Source organism: Triticum aestivum, chromosome 5A (genome assembly GCF_018294505.1).
Source record: "Triticum aestivum cultivar Chinese Spring chromosome 5A, IWGSC CS RefSeq v2.1, whole genome shotgun sequence".
NCBI lineage: Eukaryota > Viridiplantae > Streptophyta > Magnoliopsida > Poales > Poaceae > Triticum > Triticum aestivum.
In genome coordinates this window covers 3,326,475-3,349,000 of record NC_057806.1, presented here as the reverse complement: position 1 = coordinate 3,349,000, position 22,526 = coordinate 3,326,475, and the positions used below count along the sequence as shown (strand labels likewise).

Here is a 22,526-nt window from a genome sequence, read left to right as displayed (position 1 = left end):
ACAGCGGTAGATCGGTAAGAGACATTATAGATTGCACCATACCCAATAGAGTGCGATTACGACGTTCAGACACACCATTACGCTGAGGTGTTCCAGACGGCGTGAGTTGTGAAACTATTCCATATTTCCTTAAGTGCGTGCCAAATTCGTGACTCAAGTATTCCCCCCCACGATCTGATCGCAAGAACTTGATTTTTCTGTCACGTTGATTCTCAACCTCACTCTGAAATTCCTTGAACTTTTCAAAGCTCTCAGACTTGTGTTTCATTAAGTAGACATACCCATATCTACTCAGGTCATCAGTGAGGGTGAGAACATAACGATAGCCACCGCGAGCCTCAACACTCATTGGACCGCACACATCAGTATGTATGATGTCCAATAAGTTGGTTGCTCGCTCCATTGTTCCTGAGAACGGAGTCTTGGTCATTTTACCCATGAGGCATGGTTCGCACGTGTCAAATGATTCGTAATCAAGAGACTCCAAAAGTCCATCTGCATGGAGCTTCTTCATGCATTTGACACCTATGTGACCAAGGCGGCAGTGCCACAAGTATGTGGGACTATCATTATCAACCTTACATCTTTTGGTATTCACACTATGAATATGTGTAACATTACGCTCGAGATTCATTAAGAATAAACCATTCACCAGCGGGGCATGACCATAAAACATATCTCTCATATAAATAGAACAACCATTATTATCGGATTTAAATGAGTAGCCATCTCGAATTAAACGAGATCCTGATACAATGTTCATGCTCAAAGCTGGCACTAAATAACAAATTATTGAGGTTCAAAACTAATCCCATAGGTAAATGTAGAGGTAGCGTGCCAACGGCGATCACATCGACCTTGGAACCATTCCCGACGTGCATCGTCACCTCATCCTTCGCCAGTCTCCGCTTATTCCGCAGCTCCTGCTTTGAGTTACAAATGTGAGCAACCGCACCGGTATCAAATACCCAGGAGCTACTACGAGTACTGGTAAGGTACACATCAATTACATGTATATCACATATACCTTTAGTGTTGCCGGCCTTCTTGTCCGCTAAGTATTTGGGGCAGTTCCGCTTCCAATGACCACTTCCCTTGCAATAAAAACACTCAGTCTCGGGCTTGGGTCCATTCTTTGGCTTCTTCCCGGCAGCTTGCTTACTAGGCGCGGCAACCCCCTTGCCGTCCTTCTTAAAGTTCTTCTTACCCTTGCCTTTCTTAAACTTAGTGGTTTTATTCACCATCAACACTTGATGTTCCTTTTTGATCTCCACCTCTGCTGATTTCAGCATTGAATATACCTCAGGAATGGTCTTTTCCATCTCCTGCATATTGAAGTTCATCACAAAGCTCTTGTAGCTCGGTGGAAGCGACTAAAGGATTCTGTCAATGACCGCGTCATCCAGGAGATTAACTCCCAGCTGAGTCAAGCGGTTACGCAACCCAGACATTTTGAGTATGTGCTCACTGACAGAACTATTTTCCTCCATCTTACAACTGAAGAACTTGTCGGAGACTTCATATCTCTCGACCCGCGCATGAGCTTGGAAAACCATTTTCAGCTCTTCGAACATCTCATATGCTCTGTGTTGCTCAAAACGCTTTTGGAGCCCCGGTTCTAAGCTGTAAAGCATGCTGCACTGAACGAGGGAGTAATCATCAGCACGTGACTGCCAAACGTTCATAACGTCTTGGTTCTCTGGGATGGATGCGTCACCTAGCGGTGCTTCTAGGACATAATCTTTCTTGGCAGCTATGAGGATGATCCTCAGGTTCCGGACCCAGTCCGTATAGTTGCTGTCATCATCTTTCAGCTTGGTTTTCTCTAGGAACGCGTTGAAGTTGAGGGCAACATTAGCGTGGGCCATTTGTTCTACAAGACACATTGTAAAGATTTCAGACTAAGTTCATGATAATTAAGTTCATCTAATCAAATTATTCAATGAACTCCCACTCAGATAGACATCCCTCTAGTCATCTAAGTGAAACATGATCCGAGTCATCTAGGCCGTGTCCGATCATCACGTGAGACGGACTAGTCAACATCGGTGAACATCTTCATGTTGATCGTATCTTCTATACGAATCATGCTCGACCTTTTGGTCTTCCGTGTTCCGAGGCCATGTCTGTACATGCTAGGCTCGTCAAGTCAACCTAAGTGTATTGCGTGTGTAAATCTGGCTTACACCCGTTGTATTCGAATGTTAGAAACTATCACACCCGATCATCACGTGGTGCTTCGAAAAAACGAACCTTCGCAACGGTGCACAGTTAGGGGGAACACTTTCTTGAAATTATGTGAGGGGTCATCTTATTTAAGCTACCGTTGTTCTAAGCAAATAAGATGTAAAACATGATAAACATCACATGCAATCAAATAGTGACATGATATGGCCAATATCATTTACTCCTTTTGATCTCCATCTTCAGGGCGCCATGATCATCATCGTCACCGGCATGACACCATGATCTCCATCATCATGATCTCCATCATCGTGTCTTCATGAAGTTGTCTCGTCATCTATTACTTCTACTACTATGGCTAACGGTTTAGCAACAAAGTAAAGTAATTACATGACGTTTATGTTGACACGTAGGTCATAAATAAATTAAGACAACTCCTATGCCTCCTGCCGGTTGTCATACTCATCGACATGCAAGTCGTGATTCCTATTACAAGAACATGATCAATCTCATACATCACATATATCATTCATCACATCTTTTTGGCCATATCACATCACACGGCACATGCTGCAAAAACAAGTTAGACGTCCTCTAATTGTTGTTGCAAGTTTTTACGTGGCTGCTATAGGTTTCTAGCAAGAACGTTTCTTACCTACGCCAAAACCACAACGTGATATGCCAATTTCTATTTACCCTTCATAAGGACCCTTTTCATCGAATCCGATCCGACTAAAGTGGGAAAGACAGACACCCGCTAGCCACCTTATGCAACTAGTGCATGTCAGTCGGTGGAACCAGTCTCACATAAGCGTACGTGTAAGGTCGGTCCGGGCCGCTTCATCCCACGATGCCGCCGAATCAAGATAAGACTAGTAACGGCAAGTAAATTGACAATATCAACGCCCACAACTGCTTTGTGTTCTACTCGTGCATAGAAACTACGCATAGACCTAGCTCATGATGCCACTGTTGGGGAACGTAGCAGAATTTAAAATTTTCTACGCATCACCAAGATCAATCTATGGAGTTATCTAGCAACGAGGGAAAGGGGAGTGCATATACATACCCTTGTAGATCGCGCGCGGAAGCGTTAAAGAGAACGGGGTTGATGGAGTCGTACTCGTCGTGATCCAAATCATCGATGACCGAGTGCCGAACGGACGGCACCTCCGCGTTCAACACACGTACGGTTGGGAAGACGTCTCCTCCTTCTTGATCCAGCAAGGGGGGAGGAGAGGTTGATAGAGATCCAGCAGCACGACGGCGTGGTGGTGAAAGCAACGGTGTTCTCGGCAGGGCTTCGCCAAGCTCAACGAGAGGGAGAGGTGTCATGGGAGGGAGAGGGAGGCGCCAGGGGCTATGGTGCGGCTACCCTTCCTCCCCCCTACTATATATAGGGCCCCTATGGGGGGTGCCGGCCCTAGAGATTGGATCTCAAGGGGGGCGGCGGCCAAGGGGGTGGCTCCCCCCCCCCAAGCCAAATGGGGCGCCCCCACCCCTAGGGTTTCCAACCCTAGGCGCAGGCGGAGGCCCAAGGGGGGCGCACCAGCACACCAGGGGCTGGTTCCCTTCCCCACTTAAGCCCATGGGGCCCTCCGGGATAGGTGGCCGCACCCGGTGGACCCCCGGGACCCTTCTGGTGGTCCCGGTACAATACCGGTGACCCCCGAAACTTGCCCGATGGCCGAAACTGGACTTCCTATATATAATTCTTCACCTCCGAACCATTCCGGAACTCCTCGTGACGTCCGGGATCTCATCCGGGACTCCTAACAACTTTCAGGTTACCGCATACTAATATCTCTACAACCCTAGCGTCACCGAACCTTAAGTGTGTAGACCCTACGGGTTCGGGAGACACGCAGACATGACCGAGACGACTCTCCGGTTAATAACCAACAGCGGGATCTGGATACCCATGTTGGCTCCCACATGCTCCTCGATGATCTCATCGGATGAACCACGATGTCGTGCATTCAATCAATCCCGTATACAATTCCCTTTGTCAATCGGTACGTTACTCGCCCGAGACTCAATCGTCGGTATCCCAATACCTCGTTCAATCTCGTTACCGGCAAGTCACTTTACTCGTACCGTAATGCATGATCCCGTCATCAACCACTTGGTCACATTGAGCTCATTATGATGATGCATTACCGAGTGGGCCCAGAGATACCTCTCCGTCATACGGAGTGACAAATCCCAGTCTCGATTCGTGCCAACCCAACAGACACTTTCAGAGATACCCGTAGTATAAATCATGAACAAGGAAATATAATAATAACCATTTTATTATTGCCTCTAGGGCATATTTCCAACAGTAGCATCGGAACAGATGGCCGTCTCACCACCATCCACTGATCCTTCAGAGAATTCACCTCCATGGATGCAACCATGAAGGCATGCTTCACGGCAAGTTGAGCCCGGGCGGATCTCGCGCGTTGAGTCGTCTCAACGAGGTTGGTGTAGACGTCCGGCTTAGGGTCTGACTCGCCGATCCGGCCGATGAAGACATGGATTCCGCCGAAGGGGACCCAGTACCCGTACTCAATTGAGCCGGCCTCGGGGCCCCAGCCTTCGTCGTTGATGTAGAGCTTGCCGCGACGACTCTTGGTCATCGGGCCCACAACGTATCCCTTGAGCCCTTCGAAGTTGCCCTCCAAGAACTCAAATCCACCGTGCACTGGCCCCATGGTGGGCGCCAACTGTCGTGGAATTGTCACGGCAGATGTCCTAGTAAAAGGACTTAGTCATAGGGCCATCGCAACTAGGAAGCTCAAAGGGGTTAATCGGGACAAAGGACACGAGAGATTTATACTAGTTCGGCCCCTTACGATGAAGGTAAAAGCCTATGTCTAGTTGTGTTGGAATTGCTAGGGTTTCAATGACCAAGGAGCTAATCCGCTAGCTTGGCTATCGATCTCTTGTTTCTTCTCCTAAGCCGCCGCTGGGTCGTCCCCTTATATACATGGGTTGACGCCTGGCGGCCTGCAGAGTCCCGGCCGGCTCATAAAACGTGTCCAGCTCGGTGACTTCTTTTATATGCCTTTCTTTACAAGTGTTTCTTTACATACGGCGGTTTACAATGTTGGGCCTTAAGCTGCCTCTGGGCTTAGGCCTTCTACAAGTCTTAATAAACTATCACCTTGAATATTACTGGGCTTCTTTTGTAACCCGCCATTGGGGTTGACCAGGCCCCTCCTGGGCGGGTCATACCTGGTAGCTATATCCCCAACAGGAACCCCTTGACAGTTCGCTTTGAATAAAACTCCTCCAACAAGGCCCAACCTTGGTTTTAACATTTTCCACAACCACCTATTACTTTTCCCTTGGGAGTCGCGCTCCCGAGGGTCGTCTTTATTTTTAACCCCCCTCCCCCCGGTTCAGTGCTTCTCTAAGTGTTGGTCCGAACTGGGCGATGTCCGGCGCCCCTTGGGAAACCAGGGTCTATGCCAACCCGACGTCTTGCCCATCTGATGTGTCCTAAGATTGAGATATGTGCAGCTCCTATCGGGATTTGTCGGCACATTCGAGCGGTCTTGTTGGTCTTGTTTTACCATTGTCGAAATGTCTTGTAACCGGGATTCCGAGACTGATCGGGTCTTTCCGTGAGAAGGAATATCCTTCGTTGACCGTGAGAGCTTGTGATGGGCTAAGTTGGGACACCCCTGCAGGGTTTAAACTTTCAAAGTCGTGCCCGCGGTTATGTGACAGATGGGAATTTGTTAATGTCTGGTTGTAGATAACTTGACACTTGACTTAATTAAAATGCATCAACCGCGTGTGTAGCCGTGATGGTCTCTTTTAGGCGGAGTCCGGGAAGTGAACACGGTTCTTGTGTTATGGTTGTGCGTAAGTAGTTTCAGGATCACTTCTTGATCACTTCTAGCTTCACGACCGTTGCGTTGCTTCTCTTCTCACTCTTATTTGCATATGTTAGCCACCATATTTGCTTAGTGCTTGTTGCAGCTCCACCTCATTACCCCATCCTACCCATAAGTTTAAATAGTCTTGATCTCGCGGGTGTGAGATTGCTGAGTCCTCATGACCCACGGATACTTCCAAACAGTTGCAGGTGCCGATGGTACCAGTGCAGGTGGCGCAACCGAGCTCAAGTGGGAGCTCGATAAAGATCTTGATCGTTGTTGTGTGTCTTTTTCGGATGATCAGTAGTGGTGCCCAGTTGGGACGATCGGGGATCTAGCATTTGGGGTTGTCTTCCTTTTCTTTTGGTTCCGTAGTCGGACCTTTGATTGTACTCTGGATGATGTATGTTTAACTTGTTATTTGTGTGAAGTGGCGATTGTAAGCCAACTCTTTATCCATTTCTTATTCAGTACATGGGATTGTGTGAAGATTATCCCTCTTGCGACAAAACTACCATGCGGCTATGCCTCTAAGTCGTGCCCCGACACGTGGGAGATATAGCCGCATTGTGGGTGTTACATAGACGGAGGTGCTAGCTTCGCAATAGCGTCTGGGACTATGTTAAGTTTGATCACCCGGCTATGTTCGACACACTTGCCATGGACACCGTGACCAGAAGGAGGCCATCATCGACGACCTCATCGCGTTCAAGGATGGCAAGGAGTTCTGCACAAAGGTCGGCAAGGCATGAAAGCGGGGGCACCTATTGTATGGCCCGCCCGACATCGGCAAGTCCACAATGATCGCCGCCATGGCCAATTTCCTTGATTACGACGTCTATGACCTCGAGCTTACGTCGGTCAAGAACAATACCGAGTTGAGAAACCTCTTCATCGAGATGACAAGCAAGTCCATCATCGTCATCGAGGACATCGATTGCTCCATTGACCTCACTGGTAAGCACCACAAGGGCAAGAAGGCCTCAAGTAACAAGGACTCTGACAATGAATATGAAGCGGACCTGACGAAGCCGCAGAAGGACGATGAAAGCAAGGTGACGCTCTCAGGCCTACTCAATTTCATCGACGGGCGATGGTCGGCAAGCGGCGGTGGGCGGATCATCATCTTCACCACCAACCACAAGGAGAAGCTGGACCCGGCACTAATCCGGCGGGGCAGGATGGACAAGCACATCGAGATGTCCTACTGCTGCTTCGAGGTCTTCAAGGTGCTCGCCATGAACTACCTAGACGTGAACGAGCATGTGTTGTTCAGCAAGATCCAGCAGCTGCTGGAAGAGACTGACATGTCACCAGCCGACGTGGCAGAGAACCTGATGCCCATGTCAAAGAAGAAAAAGAAGGACCCGAACATGTGCTTGGCAGGCCTCATCGCGACACTCAAACAGGCCAAGAAAGACGCGGTCGCGGCTGCGGCAGCGGCAAAGGCCAAGGAGGAAGAGGAGGCAGAAGCAAAGAAAGCCAAGGAGAAAGGGGAAGCAGACACTAAGAAAGAAAAATGAAAGGATAAAACATTGGAGGAAGCCACCCATGAGTAGAGTGAGCTTTGTTCACTAGTGCACCCTTCCAAAAACAAGATTTAGTGTTTGTTCAAAGAAAATATGTATCACTTAATTTTTTTACTGATAAAGATGTGTCACTCAACACAAATAAAATAATATTGGTGTCTTTTCTTTTGCTTATTCACACAGGAAGTGACCATTGTAGTGTTATACCATATAGAGATGGTACTACACAATACCAAATGCTAACATGATCTGTAAGAACCGAATGGAAACTGAGCGCCATTTTCCTCATTTCTCTACAAAACACAGCAATCTGGCGTATATAAGCCCGCGTAGAAAACTTGCTTGTTCCAACGAACAATACGAGCGGTACGACACACGCCATGATCATGAAGGAGAGAGTGAAGCCAAAGAGAAAGGCGAAGGGGAGGCAAAACAAAATATGTATCTCTCAACAGGAATGATAATATTCCTATGTATGGACTATGGAATGGTGCTACAATACGAAATGCTAACATGACCCTTTGGCTACACCCAACCTCTCACTCCCCTGTCTCAAACGTACTGGGAAAAGGGAATCCACAGGTTTTTTCCATGCGTGCATGGACTGTAGATTCTTCTCAGCTCCGACAGCTCCGCCTCATCTGCTCCGACGGCAATGAAGATGAATCTCCTCCATCCTCCTCCGACGACAAAGAAGAACATGAACCTGCTCCGATGATGACAAAGACAAAGTCGAACCTGCTCCGACGACGACAAAGACGAAGACGGAGACGAAGACCTGGGTCAACCTAATTAAATCACTACACGAACATCCGAATATTATATATAGACACACGCAGCCGTGTCCAATGCAGATTGAGCTATATCCTTCCAACAACCCCTAAACCTATGGTCCATATGCTCCCAATGTCGGTCCATATGCAAAGATTTGAGTAAGGATTTCTATCTCATGAAAATACCAAGTCAAATTTCTAGGCCCAGACAAGTTGACACTTAGTGTCAATAGCAAACATCACCTCTCTTTTTTTCTATCCGAAAATTACCATTGATTTTCTCTTTTCTCATCCTCTTCCTCCTATCCTGCTCAGTCGGTTGTCTTCCAAGCTCCACGGCTGGCTCCGTAGCCTCTCCTGACTGAATCACCACACACTATCTCAATTACTGCTGCCGCCTCCTCCTGCATGCCACCCTCTAGCCGGAGACATGAGTTTCTTCTCCGGCCCCGGTGTCCCACCCCAAACCTTAAAATCTTCACCACAACCTAAAACCTCCAGTTTCTTCTCCGCCCCCGGAATCAAAACGAAAAGGCCCACCACCCGCACCTGTTAACTCTCAAACTCGCCTCCGGATGCGACGCCGCGGCGAGCCATGTCATCACGGCCATTCCTGGCTGGGCCTCACCTGGGTCCCAGCATCTCTCTGCCGCTCGCTGTGGCGCCCCCCTCTTTCCGGCCTTGCCTCCTCCTTCCTTTCCCGCAAAAATGGACCAGTCCAATGCAAATTCAGTTAACTTACATAGAAGATAGAACTATTGTGGTAAATATTAGGAGTACATGGCGTCATGCATCCTCAGCACTCACCAACGCAACACCATGTCGTCACCCATGCTTCCATTTGCCGACGACTGAACATGTCACCGGCCGGCCTGCCTCGTCTCTGTTCTATACTCGGCTGTCAGTCTCAGAGATGCAATCCATGAGCTAAAAACAGCGACGGAGCTTGGCGATTGGCTAGACTGAGCTTGGCGATTCCCATTTTGCCACTGTCTTCAGAGTTAAGTAACTCCGTTTCCTTGGACAGTTCCATCGACGCCCGCCGCCTCTTCTCGCCTCCTCACCGGCTCCAACGCAGACGGCGACAACGACGACGACTACACGTTGCTTAGCTTCAACCTAAGCAGATCACCACACGAATCATTGGCATTATATATATGCGTCCAGGTCGAGTTACAGCTTTCCATCGGCACAAGACACAACAACAGCAGGAGGTCCAGTTGCAGCAATGGCGGCAATGATGGTGGAGAGGTGGGCAGGGTTCGGGTCGGCGATGGCGACTATCATCTTCCTCTGGTCCGTGGTGCAGAACTACGTACCGCCCACCTTCCGCCTCTACCTCACCGCCTGGGCCGCCAAGGTCGCCGCCTGCTTCAACCCCTACCTCGAGATCACCATCTCAGAGAACGGGGCCGAGCGCTTCCAGCGCAGCGACTTCTTCCTCGCCGTCGAGGCCTACCTCAGCGATGCGTGCGCCCGCCGCGCACGCAAGCTCAAGGCCGAGCTCGGCAAGGACAGCAAGAACCTCCGAGTCACCGTTGACGACCACGACGAGGTCACCGACGACTTCTCCGGCACGACCATCTGGTGGTACGCCTCCAAGCGGCAGTCCAGGGCCCAAGTCATCAGCTTCTACCCCGGCGAGGACGAGCGGCGCTTCTACAAGGTCGTCTTCCACAGGCGCCACCGCGACCTCGTCGTCAACTCCTACCTGCCCTTCGTGCTCGGCGAGGGTCGTGCCGTCACCGTCAAGAACCGCCAGCGCCGTCTCTTCACCAACAACGCCAGCCGCAACTGGAACCCCTACCACAGCAAGAGCGTCTGGAGCCACGTCGCCTTCGAGCACCCCGCCACCTTCGACACGCTCGCCATGCACCCTGATGAGAAGGAGGCCATCGTTGACGATCTCATGGCGTTCCAGGAGAGCAAGGACTACTATGCAAAGGTCGGCAAGGCGTGGAAGCGCGGGTACCTCCTTTATGGACCGCCTGGCACCGGCAAGTCCACCATGATCGCTGCCATGGCCAACTTCCTTGACTACGACGTCTACGATCTCGAGCTCACTGCCGTCAAGAACAACACCGAGCTGCGGAAGCTCTTCATTGAGACCACGGGCAAGTCCATCATAGTCATAGAGGACATCGACTGCTCGATCGACCTCACCGGAAAACGCCGCAAGGACAAGAAGGCCTCTAGTGACAAGGATGATCCGTCGAGGAAGGATGGACAAGCACATCGAGATGTCATACTGCCACTTCGAGGGCTTCAAGGTGCTCGCCAAGAACTACTTAGATGTCATCGAGCATGAGCTGTTTGGGGAAATTCAGCGGCTGCTCGAGGAGACCGACATGTCACCCGCCGACGTTGCAGAGAACCTGATGCCAATGTCGAAGAAGAAAAAGAGGGACCCTGATTTGTGTTTGTCGGGCCTCGTCAAGGCACTCAAGCAGGCCAAGGAAGATGCGGCGGCAGCAGCGGCCAAGGCGGAGGAGGAAGAAGAGGCCAAGGAGGCTAAAGCAAAGATAGCCAAGGAGAAAGAAGAGGCGGCGGTGAAGAAAGCCAAGGAGGAAAACAAAGGGAAGGACAAAGCAGCAGAGGAAGCCAATGGAGACATCAAGGAAGGTGACAAAGTAAAGTGAAATCAAGAAAGAAAGCCAAGGAAAAAAGAATGAGCTTGTTCACTAGTGCCCGCTTGTACAAAAAGAAAATGCAGTGTTTGTTCACAGAAAATATAAGCTCTCAACTGAGATATTGTGTGTTGCATCTCTCATTTGTAATATGTGCCCCCTTACTTATATAGATAATTGTTTCATCTCTCATTTGTAATATTTCCGGCAAAACTATACAAAATGCTAACAAGACCCATTCGCTTTACCTACAACAAAATGCTAACCAGTTTTTCTATAGGGAGTTAAACCTAAACGTGGCATAAGAAGCTTCCCTACAATTTCACCAACACAATATCGACACTACGCATGACAGTGACAGAATACGCAATTAGCAATCGGAACCTACCCTGCTCCTTCATTAATTAATTGATTAAGCAACCCAAATCCGGAAGCAACCAAGTTCTGCATTTTTTTCCATGCGCGCATGAGGTTACCCGGCTTTGATAGCTCATCTTCACCTGCTCCGACGACCACAACGACCACCGGTCGACCAAGTTCTGCATTTTTTCCATGCGCGCATGAAGTTACCCGGCTTTGATAGCTCATCTTCACCAGCTCCGACGACCACAACGACCACCGGTCGCCCCTAAGTCTACTTAAGTAAATCAGCACCCAGAACTCAGGAACTATATATACACTACACACACAAATCTCCAGCGTTACATTAGCAAGAAGAGAGCTAGCCAGCCATGGTGGCGATGGTGGAGAGATGGGCGGGGTTGGGGTCGGCCATGGCCAGCATCATCTTCCTCTGGTCCATGGTGCAGAACCACGTCCCGGTCACCCTCCGCCTCTACCTCACCACCTGGGCCGCCAAGCTCGCCGCCTGCTTCAGCCCATACCTCCAGATCACCATCTTGGAGAACAGCGCCGGGCGCTTTCAGCAAAGCGAGTTCTTCTACGCCGTCGAGGCCTACCTCAGCGACGCGTGCGCCAGCCGCGCCCGCAGGCTCAAGGCCGAGCTCGGGAGCGACAGCAGTAACCTGCAGGTCTCCGTGGACGACCATGAGGAGGTCACCGATGAGTTCTCTGGTGTGACTCTCTGGTGGTATGCCTCCAAGAAGCATTCCAAGGGGAATGTCATCAGCTTCTACCCTGGCGAGGACGAGAGACGCTTCTACCAGGTCGTCTTCCACAGGAGCCACCGTGACCTCGTCGTCGGCTCCTACTTGCCCTTCGTCCTCGCCGAGGGCCGCACCGTCATCGTCAAGAACCGCCAGCGCCGCCTCTTCACCAACTGCGGTGGTAGACGGAGGCGCTACCTTCGCAATAGCGTCTGGGACTATGTTAAGTTTGAACACCCGGCCACGTTCGACACGCTTGCCATGGACACTGACCAAAAGGAGGCCATCATGGACGACCTCATTGCGTTCAAGGATGGCAAGGAGTACTACACAAAGGTCGGCAAGGCATGGAAGCGGGGGTACCTATTGTACGGCCCGCCCGGCACCGGCAAGTCCACAATGATCGCCGCCATGGCCAATTTCCTTGATTACGACGTCTACGACCTCGAGCTTACGTCGGTCAAGAACAATACCGAGCTGCGAAAGCTCTTCATCGAGATGACAAGCAAGTCCATCATCGTCATCGAGGACATCGATTGCTCCATTGACCTCACTGGTAAGCGCCGCAAGGGCAAGAAGGCCTCGAGTAACAAGGACTCTGACAATGAATATGAAGCGGACCCGACGGAGCCACAGAAGGACGATGAAAGCAAGGTGACACTCTCAGGCCTACTCAACTTCATCGACGGGCTATGGTCGGCAAGCGGCGGTGAGCGGATCATCATCTTCACCACCAACCATAAGGAGAAGCTGGACCCGGCGCTAATCCGGCGGGGTAGGATGGACAAGCACATCGAGATGTCCTATTGCCGCTTCGAGGGCTTCAAGGTGCTCGCCAAAAACTACCTAGACATCGTCGAGCATGTGTTGTTTGGCGAGATCCAGCAGCTACTCGAAGAGACCGACATGTCACCAGCCGACGTGGCAGAGAACCTGATGCCCGTGTCAAAGAAGAAAAAGAAGGACCCGAACATGTGCTTGGCAGGCCTCATTGCGGCGCTCAAACAGGCCAAGAAAGACGCCGTCGAGGCTGCGGCAGCGGCAAAGGCGAAGGAGGAAGAGGAGGCAGAAGCAAAGAAAGCCAAGGAGAAAGAGGAACCCAAGGAAGACAAATGAAAGAAAAAACGTGCCAGGAAGCCAGGTAGCCAACCAAGACATCAAACAAGTTTGCTTGCTCACTAGTGCTCGCTTACAACAACAAAAAGGATGTATAGTGTTTGTTCAAATAAATTATGTATCACTCAGCTGGAATAAAATGGTTTTGCTTTCTCTTCTCAATGGTTAATTCACACGGGAAGTTACCTTTAGAAAGTTAATATAACTGATACCAGATGCATAATTCTAACATGATACTGTTGCAAGTACACAGCGAACATTTTCCTCACTTCACTACAAAAGACAGCATTCTGGCGTATATAACCTGCCTATAGAACATGCTCGTCCCGACGAACAATACGAGCGGTACGACACACACCATGATCATGAAGGAGAGTGTGAAGCCAAGGAGAAAGGCAAATGGGGGCACAAAACAAAATATGTATCCCTCAACAAGAATAATAATGATGATAATTCCTGTGTATGTATGGAATAGCTACAATACGAAATGCCAACCTCTCCCCTGTCTCAAACGTACTGGGCAAAGGTAATCCACAGGATTTTTCCATGCTGTAGATTCTTCTCTGCTCCGACAGCTCCTCCTCACCTGCTCCGACAACGGCAAAGAAGAACACAAATCTGATCCGATGACGACAAAGGCAAAGTCGAACATGCTCCGATGACGACAACAAAAACGAAGACGGGCACGAAGACTCAGGTCAACTTAAGTAAATCACCCACAACTCTCCAGCATTATATATACACATATGCAGGCGCTTCCAGTGCAGATCGACCTATAGCATTCCAACAAGAAAGCCTCAAGACACAATATCAAGAGGTCCAGCCATAGCGCCCATGGCGGAGTGGTTGCCATGGTTTGGATCGGCGGTGGCGAGCGCCATCTTCTTATGGTCCATGGTGCAGAACCACGTCCCCGACACCCTCCGCCTCTTCCTCACCACCCGGGCAGCCAAGATTGCTGCCAACTTCAACCCTTACCACGAGATCACCATCTCCGAGTACGGCGCCAAGCGATTCCAGCGTAGCGAATTTTTTCTCGCTGTCGAGGCCTACGTGAGCGATGCCTATGCTCGCCATGCATGGAGGCTCAAGGCCGAGCTCGGCAAGGACAGCAAGAACCTCCGAGTCACCGTTGACGACCACGACGAGGTCACCGACGACTTCTCCGGCACGACCATCTGGTGGTACGCCTCCAAGCGGCAGTCCAGGGCCCAAGTCATCAGCTTCTACCCCGGCGAGGACGAGCGGCGCTTCTACAAGGTCGTCTTCCACAGGCGCCACCGCGACCTCGTCGTCAACTCCTACCTGCCCTTCGTGCTCGGCGAGGGTCGTGCCGTCACCGTCAAGAACCGCCAGCGCCGTCTCTTCACCAACAACGCCAGCCGCAACTGGAACCCCTACCACAGCAAGAGCGTCTGGAGCCACGTCGCCTTCGAGCACCCCGCCACCTTCGACACGCTCGCCATGCACCCTGATGAGAAGGAGGCCATCGTTGACGATCTCATGGCGTTCCAGGAGAGCAAGGACTACTATGCAAAGGTCGGCAAGGCGTGGAAGCGCGGGTACCTCCTTTATGGACCGCCTGGCACCGGCAAGTCCACCATGATCGCTGCCATGGCCAACTTCCTTGACTACGACGTCTACGATCTCGAGCTCACTGCCGTCAAGAACAACACCGAGCTGCGGAAGCTCTTCATTGCGACAACAGGCAAATCCATCATCGTCATAGAAGACATCGACTGCTCCGCCGACCTCACCGAAAAACGCCGCAAGGACAAGAAGGCCTCTGGCGATAAGGATTCTGATGACGATGACAGATCCAAGCTATCAATGGAGCCAGAGAAGAGTGACGCTCTCTAGCCTGCTCAACTTCATCGACGGGCTGTGGTCGGCCTGCGGGGGTGAGCGGATTATCATCTTCACGACCAATCACAAGGAGAAGCTGGACCCCGCACTGATCCGGCGGGGCAGGATGGACAAGCACATAGAGATGTCCTACTGTCGCTTCGAGGGCTTCACGGTGCTCACCAAGAACTACATGGACATCGTTGAGCATGAGCTGTTCGGCGAGATCCAGCAGCTGCTCGAGGAAATCGATATGTCGCCTGCTGATGTGGCGGAGAACCTGATGCCATGTCCAAGAAGAAAAGGAGGGACCCTGATGTGTGCTTGGCAGGACTCATCGAGGCGCTCAAGCAGGCCAAGGAGGACGCAGGAGCGGCAAAGGCGAAGGAGGAAGAGGAGGCCAAGGAGGCTGAAGTGAAGAAAGCCAAGGAGATAAAGGAGGGAGAGGCGAAGAAAGACGAAGGGAAGGACAAAACATCAGAGGTAGCCAACGGAGACATCAATCAAGGTGACGAGTAGAGTTACAGGATCAGAGTGAACATGTAAACTAGTGCTCCCTTACAGACACAAACAGATGCAGTGTTTGTTCAAATAAAATATGTATCACTCAACTGGAGTAAAATAAATAAATAATATTGATTTCTCTTCTCAGAGAAATTGCCATTATAATGTTGCTATATAATACCTCCGTCCCAAAATAAGTGAAGCGGTTTTAGTTCAAATTTGAACTAAAACCAAGACACTTATTTTGGGACGGAGGCTACAATACCTAATGCTAACATGGTATTGCTGTAAGAGCACAACTCCTGTAAAGTACTCCCTCTATAAAGAAATATAAGAGTATTTAGATCACTACTTTGGTGATCTAAACGCTCATATATTTCTTTACGGAGGGAGTATGTATCACTCAGCTTTTTTCCCGATAAATATGTGTCACTCAACTGAAATACAAATATTGGTTTCTTTTTCATTTGCTTATTAACACAGGAAGTGACCATTGTATTGTTGCTATCTAAAGAGAGTGCTACAATACCAAATGCTAACATGATATTGTTACTACTATATTAAAGATACAGGAAAACTGGTTTGTATATATACATTTCCTCATTTATCTACAAAAGGGAGCAGTCTGGCATATATGACCCGTCTATAAAACTTCCTTGTTCTGATGAACAATACAAATGCTACGGCAGACCCGAAGACACAGACGCATGCCATGATCAGGAAGGAGAGTGCGAAGCAGTGCTTACCGGCACAGGCAAGCTCACCTTGCGGTGACTCCTTGTCATAAATGAACCCGACCACGCGCACCGAGAGGATGTAAGAGCCAACAGGGCTCGCGACGGCCACCGTGTTGAAGATGGTGCCAAAATGGTTTAGCCCGAATATCTCTGAAGTTATGCTCGGCATCAAAGCCCACTGAGACCCGTAGCACAAGCCGACAAGGACCGAGCCGACGTAGAGCGATGCGTGGAAACCGGAGGAGATGATGGCATGGCCTACACCCATGACCAGAAGCGTCGCTGCTATGAAGAAAGGCCTGCCCAGTCCTCGCGACCGGAGGAAGTGGTCGGAGACGTAGCCTGCGCCGAACCTCCCTGAGAAGTTCCAGATGCTCCATAGGGACACCAGAGTGCTGGTCTCCCTGCTCGTGTAGCCCAGAGAGCCCCCGATCTGGCTGATGTTGTTCACCGTGGCCAACCCCGAGCCCATTCCGCAGGCCATCGCAAGGAAGAGCAGCCAGAAGTCGAGTTTGCACATGGCCTGCACCACGTTCAGGTTCTCTGCTTTGTCCGACGACATGTCCTGATTATTAGATCCCACAAGCGGTGTGCTAGAGCTGGCGTTCTCTGAATCCTGCTGCGCCGTTTCCTCATGAAGAAGTAAACCAGTTTGTTCTTCCGACGTTGGTTCTTCTCGCTGCTTCGATTCGGACCTCTGAGCCCTTACAACAATAGTCACTGGAGACATGATCAGCAGCAAGAGTATCGCGAAGCAAACACTCTGCCCAGCTGAACTTATCATGAAAACTTGGTCGCAGATTATGACAACCATCAGGAACCCAGCAACAGTAACGGCCATGAGAGAGAAAGCATCGAGGAACTTCTTGTTGTACCGCTGATGAGCGCTGTGGACGTCGACAAAGTACATGAGCAGCAACGCGATGGCTGTGGGTAGTATTGCCAGCATAAGTATGAAACTGCCGGGATCAATATGGAGAGTGCGCTGTACTTGGACCAGTATTGCGCCGCTCAAGCCTAGAAAACCCTGTTTGGAAATTAAACAGATGAATCGATGTCATAAACTGCGAAACAGAGTGTAGGTTGGGATTATTGAGAAAATAAAGTGTGTGCAATGTTGGATCCACACAAGTTCACATCATCAGAGTTATGAATACAGTTAGGCGGGAACTGAAGACAATAACACTGAAAGTTCGGGCAATTAAGACAAAAATGATAGCTCCACCTGGTGTGGTAGGTAAAGGACGAGGCCAGCGAATGAACACTGCATTATTGCCTCTCTGATGTATCTGGACCAGAAAACATTATTATGAAACAGTTCCTGTACCTACACAACTGTACTTTTCTAGAACCTGTGATGCTGCCTCCCAGGGAGCAAGGATTCCCAGAATGGTTGTGCTCGATGAATTGTACTTCTCTAGAACTGTTTGTCTCTAAATAAGGTTGTGTTGCATCAAAATTACTCTCCTTGACTACTTTCAGCATAAATCTCTGTACTACTGTGCCACTGTGGTATGCCACCAAAACAGATTTCTGCACATAAAAATGGAACAAAACAGATCCTTTCACATGCCTCTTTTTGGTTTGTACGATTGGAGCAGACAGAGCCTGTGGATTTCACATGCTTCTTTGGATTGTTTTCTTGTTGTAACTCACAGAGCAAATTACTGATGCAGAGGAACAGAGCAGAGACTGAAAGCAGAGTAAGGGGATCGATCGGCAGCAGGTACCTTCATGATGCCGATGACGGTGCCGCGGCGGTCGGGGAAGTTCTCGACGGCGGTGACGACATCGGCCGTGTTCATGAAGGTCTGCGCCTGCGCGGCGAGCAGCATGTAGAGGCAGACGAGCGGGAGCGGGGCGGGCACGACACCCGCGACGGCGAGCCACATGGGGAGGTACCCTGCGGCGCAGAGAGCGGCGCCGGTGAGGAGGACGACCCAGGGGCGTCGGCGCCCTCCCGCGGGCGCCCACGCGGCGAGGAGGCCCGAGAGGACCCCGACGTTGGCGCCGACGTCCTTGAAGAAGGCGACGGCGTCGAGCGCGGACTGGTCGTAGCCCTGCGACGCCTTGAGCGCCGGCGAGTAGACGCCGAAGCAGTAGCTGCCCCCCGCGAAGCACTGGATCAGAGCGCTCGCCGCCAGCGCCGACCACCGCGTCCTGGCCGCCATCGCCGCCGCCCCTGCCGGAACAGAAGAGGTGGAAAAGAATGTCTTTTTTAGCTCGGTGGCTTCAAGGACCTCTCTTTGCGCTGCCACGTGAGCTACGTGACACCCACTAGCCGCCGTGTGTCACTGACAGCGTGGGCCCACCGAGAAGAAGCCATAGCAATTGTGAGAAATGGAGAATGTTTTTTCTTTTTCTAGGAGAGGGTGACTTTTTTAATTTGAGCATGATTATCAAACAATATACTCCCTCCGTCCGAAAATACTTGTCATCAAAATGGATAAAAATAAATGTATTTAGAACTAAAATATGTTTAAATACATCCTCTTATATTTATTTTGATGACAAGTATTTTCGGACGAAGGGAGTATTTCTTAGCATGGATCCAAGCCAAGTTGTCGTCTTCTAGCTATGATTTTGCTTGTGTCATGTGGACATGTGGACAAGAGCAAGATAATGGAGCTCAAGGAGTATTCAATCAAAAGGCAAGCTGGCAAAAGAACTCAAACCCCTCTACCCTTGGAAGTACTCCTACTAAATTGCAATTTTTATAAGATTGTAATTATCGAATGTGCGAATCCGTGTGAAATTGAGAACCTAACAAAAGCCTGAAAAGGCCCCGCTTATTCTTGCACTTTTAATAGAGCTGCACTGTATATAAAATTCAAACTCTTTTTAAAGTCGAAAACGATATTCTTGATGAGAGCATAACAAACCCTTGAAAAGGACCGTTTATTCTTGAATTACGGACGTAAGAAGGGGTTGGTGTCCTTTTTCTTTGTTAAATTGTCTATCTCAACATTGTTATTTGTTATTTCTACTCACATTAACATGATAAGTGATTATTGGAGCAGCTTTCATGTTTGTTTGATATCTTTAATATTACTTGCTAAAAACATGTCACTGTGCGTAAATGTGTTGTTTCGTGGCAACGCACGGGTCCGCCGCCGTTGCACTACCTATGAACTTGGTGGAGACAGGGAAGGATAGTTGTGGCGTTGTGAAGACCTTGACGGCTTGACGCCTGCTGTCATGACCACGACCACTGTGTCGGCAAGATAGGCCTTAAAGGCACCTTCAATGCGGGCCCACAAAATGGACACACTATTTATCTGCGGATTGGTTCACGGACACGGATCAAAATAATAGCATATCAAATCTTCATGAATGAGAATATTCAAATGCGACAGTAGTTCTACTATAAATATTATAATCCAATTAAATTTTGAAATAAAATAGTTCCAACATAAATTCAACCTGCAAGAGGGAACACCCGTGTCACAAATTTGAAGTATAATTTATAATATAGTTCGGGAGAAAAAGACAAATTTGACTCTGATAGTACACAACATCAGTTGGGCTTTAAATTTTGCCCATTACCACTGTCAATACTACTTTTGTTTTTGGACCTTGACATTAGTTGAGATTCAAAAGGTACTTGATTTTTGTGATATTATCGGTTCATGTTGTGCCCATCTGTAGACTTTTTCTCAGATTTTTTTGAAAACATTTGTATGTACAAGCTGAATCCAGGTGCAGTACAAGCCCTGGTGCCCTATAGACTTACCAACAAGGGAGATGTGTTTGGTTGAAAAATGACGCAGTTAACAACTTGGGCCTAATATTTGACACAAGCTCAAACCATTTGCAGTGTTATTTTCAGACTGGTTATTGCTATGGAGAATGGAACATCTATGCTATTGATAAAGAACAATCTCACAAAATTGGATCTTTCTTCTCGTGCTATTATTGCTGAAATTAAGAGGCGCACTATAAGTCTAAGGAATTGCCAAGCTTTGTGTACCTTATAATAATGACACCATGGATGCGTGAAGTTGAGTGATACTAATGCTATTTAATCGTGGGCAACATATATCCAGTTAGCGAATGATTTGGTTGGTTAAGGAGACACAAAGACTACCAAGAAGGAAACAAGTGGAAGAGAGTCTTTATTTGTCGCTATATGATGGAAATCATATGCCACCTTGCTTAAAAACATATTTTTGAATTAAAAGGATAATTTGATCAATGTTTCTATATTTTTATAAATATGTGGCAATGCACGGACATTCGGCTTTTGCCCGTAGCAACGCACGGGCATTTTACTAGTTGAGATAAAGACGCACGTTCTCTTCTGTTTTTGGCTGCATATTTGTACCAAGAAACATACATATGATAATCTTTTCATATATTATTATTTCAGCACTCTATTTATTGGCTACTCACCGTGGACTGTGGTATATAGGTGATCTTTTGCTACCTACATTTTTTTCCAAAAAGAATGGATCATAGCATCTCTAGCAGATTGCGCAAAAGCACGCCGGCCCGTAAAACTCCGGTCATTTTGTGAGATTAAACGTTTTTTTGTCCGAATAGATCCGCTAAATCTAGCACGGCCCATAAAAATTTACAGGCGGCCCGCGAAAACGTCTCTCCGGTGCTATATCTACGGTTTAGCCAGGATTTAGGGTTACCAAACCCTATCCCTCCGCCGCTAGCTATCCCGGCCTTCGGCGTCAAATCTTGCCTCTCCTTTTTCGTTTTCCTCCTCCCCATGGCCGGTGCTGCTTGCGGGCATGATGCCCATGGTGGGACACCGCTGCGCAAGCTCGCCAGGCACAATGCGGAGGCCGGTAGCATACCTAGTGCATCGGGTCCAATGAAAATCTTTTGTGACAATACTGGTGCAATTGCCTTGGCAAAGGAATCCAGATTTCACAAGAGAACCAAGCACATCAAGAGACGCTTCAATTCCATCCGGGATCTAGTCCAGGTGGGAGACATAGAGATTTGCAAGATACATACGGATCTGAATGTTGCAGACCCGTTGACTAAGCCTCTACCACGAGCAAAACATGATCAGCACCAAGGCTCCATGGGTGTTAGAATCATTACGGTGTAATCTAGATTATTGACTCTAGTGCAAGTGGGAGACTGAAGGAAATATGCCCTAGAGGCAATAATAAAGTTATTATTTATTTCCTTATAATCATGATAAATGTTTATTATTCATGCTAGAATTGTATTAACCGGAAACATAATACATGTGTGACTACATAGACAAACAAAGTGTCACTAGTATGCCTCTACTTGACTAGCTCGTTAATCAAAGATGATTATGTTTCCTAACCATGAACAATGAGTTGTTATTTGATTAACGAGGTCACATCATTAGTTGAATGATCTGATTGACATGACCCATTCCATTAGCTTAGCACCCGATCGTTTAATATGTTGCTATTGCTTTCTTCATGACTTATACATGTTCCTATAACTATGAGATTATGCAACTCCCGTTTGCCGGAGGAACACTTTGGGTGCTACTAAACGTCACAACGTAACTGGGTGATTATAAAGGAGCATTACAGGTGTCTCCAAAGGTAGATGTTGGGTTGGCGTATTTCGAGATTAGGATTTGTCACTCCGATTGTCAGAGAGGTATCTCTGGGCCCTCTCGGTAATGCACATCACATAAGCCTTGCAAGCATTGCAACTAATGAGTTAGTTGCGGGATGATGTATTACAGAACGAGTAAAGAGACTTGCCGGTAACGAGATTGAACTAGGTATTGGATACCGACGATCGAATCTCGGGCAAGTAACATACCGATGACAAAGGGAACAACGTATGTTGTTATGCGGTCTGACCGATAAAGATCTTCGTAGAATATGTAGGAGCCAATATGGGCATCCAGGTCCCGCTATTGGTTATTGACCGGAGACGTGTCTCGGTCATGTCTACATTGTTCTCGAACCCGTAGGGTCCGCACGCTTAAGGTTACGATGACAGTTATATTATGAGTTTATGCATTTTGATGTACCGAAGGTTGTTCAGAGTCCCGGATGTGATCACGGACATGACGAGGAGTCTCAAAATGGTCGAGACATAAAGATTGATATATTGGAAGCCTATATTTGGACATCGGAAGTGTTCCGGGTGAAATCGGGATTTTACCGGAGTACCGGGAGGTTACCGGAATCCCCCCGGAAGCCATATGGGCCTTAATGGGCTTTAGTGGAAAGGAGAAAGGGGCAGCCCAAGGTGGCTGCGCGCCTCCCCCCTCCCCTAGT

General features: G+C 48.8%; 2 protein-coding genes and 2 pseudogenes across 2 annotated transcripts; 3 read left to right on the top strand and 1 right to left on the bottom strand.

The window, feature by feature from the left end:
• Positions 1 to 9,553: 9,553 nt before the first annotated feature.
• On the top strand, positions 9,554 to 11,085 carry LOC123106263 (AAA-ATPase At3g28580-like; annotated as a pseudogene).
• A 501-nt stretch (positions 11,086 to 11,586) lies between these two features.
• Positions 11,587 to 13,366, top strand: LOC123101929 (AAA-ATPase ASD, mitochondrial). The gene has a single exon (XM_044523172.1). It carries the CDS (start codon positions 11,714 to 11,716, stop codon positions 13,202 to 13,204), a length of 1,491 nt encoding a protein of 496 aa, XP_044379107.1. The 5' UTR covers positions 11,587 to 11,713; the 3' UTR covers positions 13,205 to 13,366.
• A 449-nt stretch (positions 13,367 to 13,815) lies between these two features.
• Positions 13,816 to 15,700, top strand: LOC123101928 (AAA-ATPase ASD, mitochondrial-like; annotated as a pseudogene).
• Positions 15,701 to 15,835: 135 nt separating this feature from the next.
• On the bottom strand, positions 15,836 to 18,545 carry LOC123101926 (protein NUCLEAR FUSION DEFECTIVE 4). The gene is made up of 2 exons (XM_044523171.1): positions 18,021 to 18,545; positions 15,836 to 17,317 (listed from the first exon to the last, which is right to left on the bottom strand). The coding sequence occupies exons 1-2, from the start codon at positions 18,459 to 18,461 to the stop codon at positions 16,154 to 16,156; spliced, it is 1,605 nt and encodes a 534-aa protein (XP_044379106.1). The 5' UTR covers positions 18,462 to 18,545; the 3' UTR covers positions 15,836 to 16,153.
• Positions 18,546 to 22,526: the final 3,981 nt, after the last annotated feature.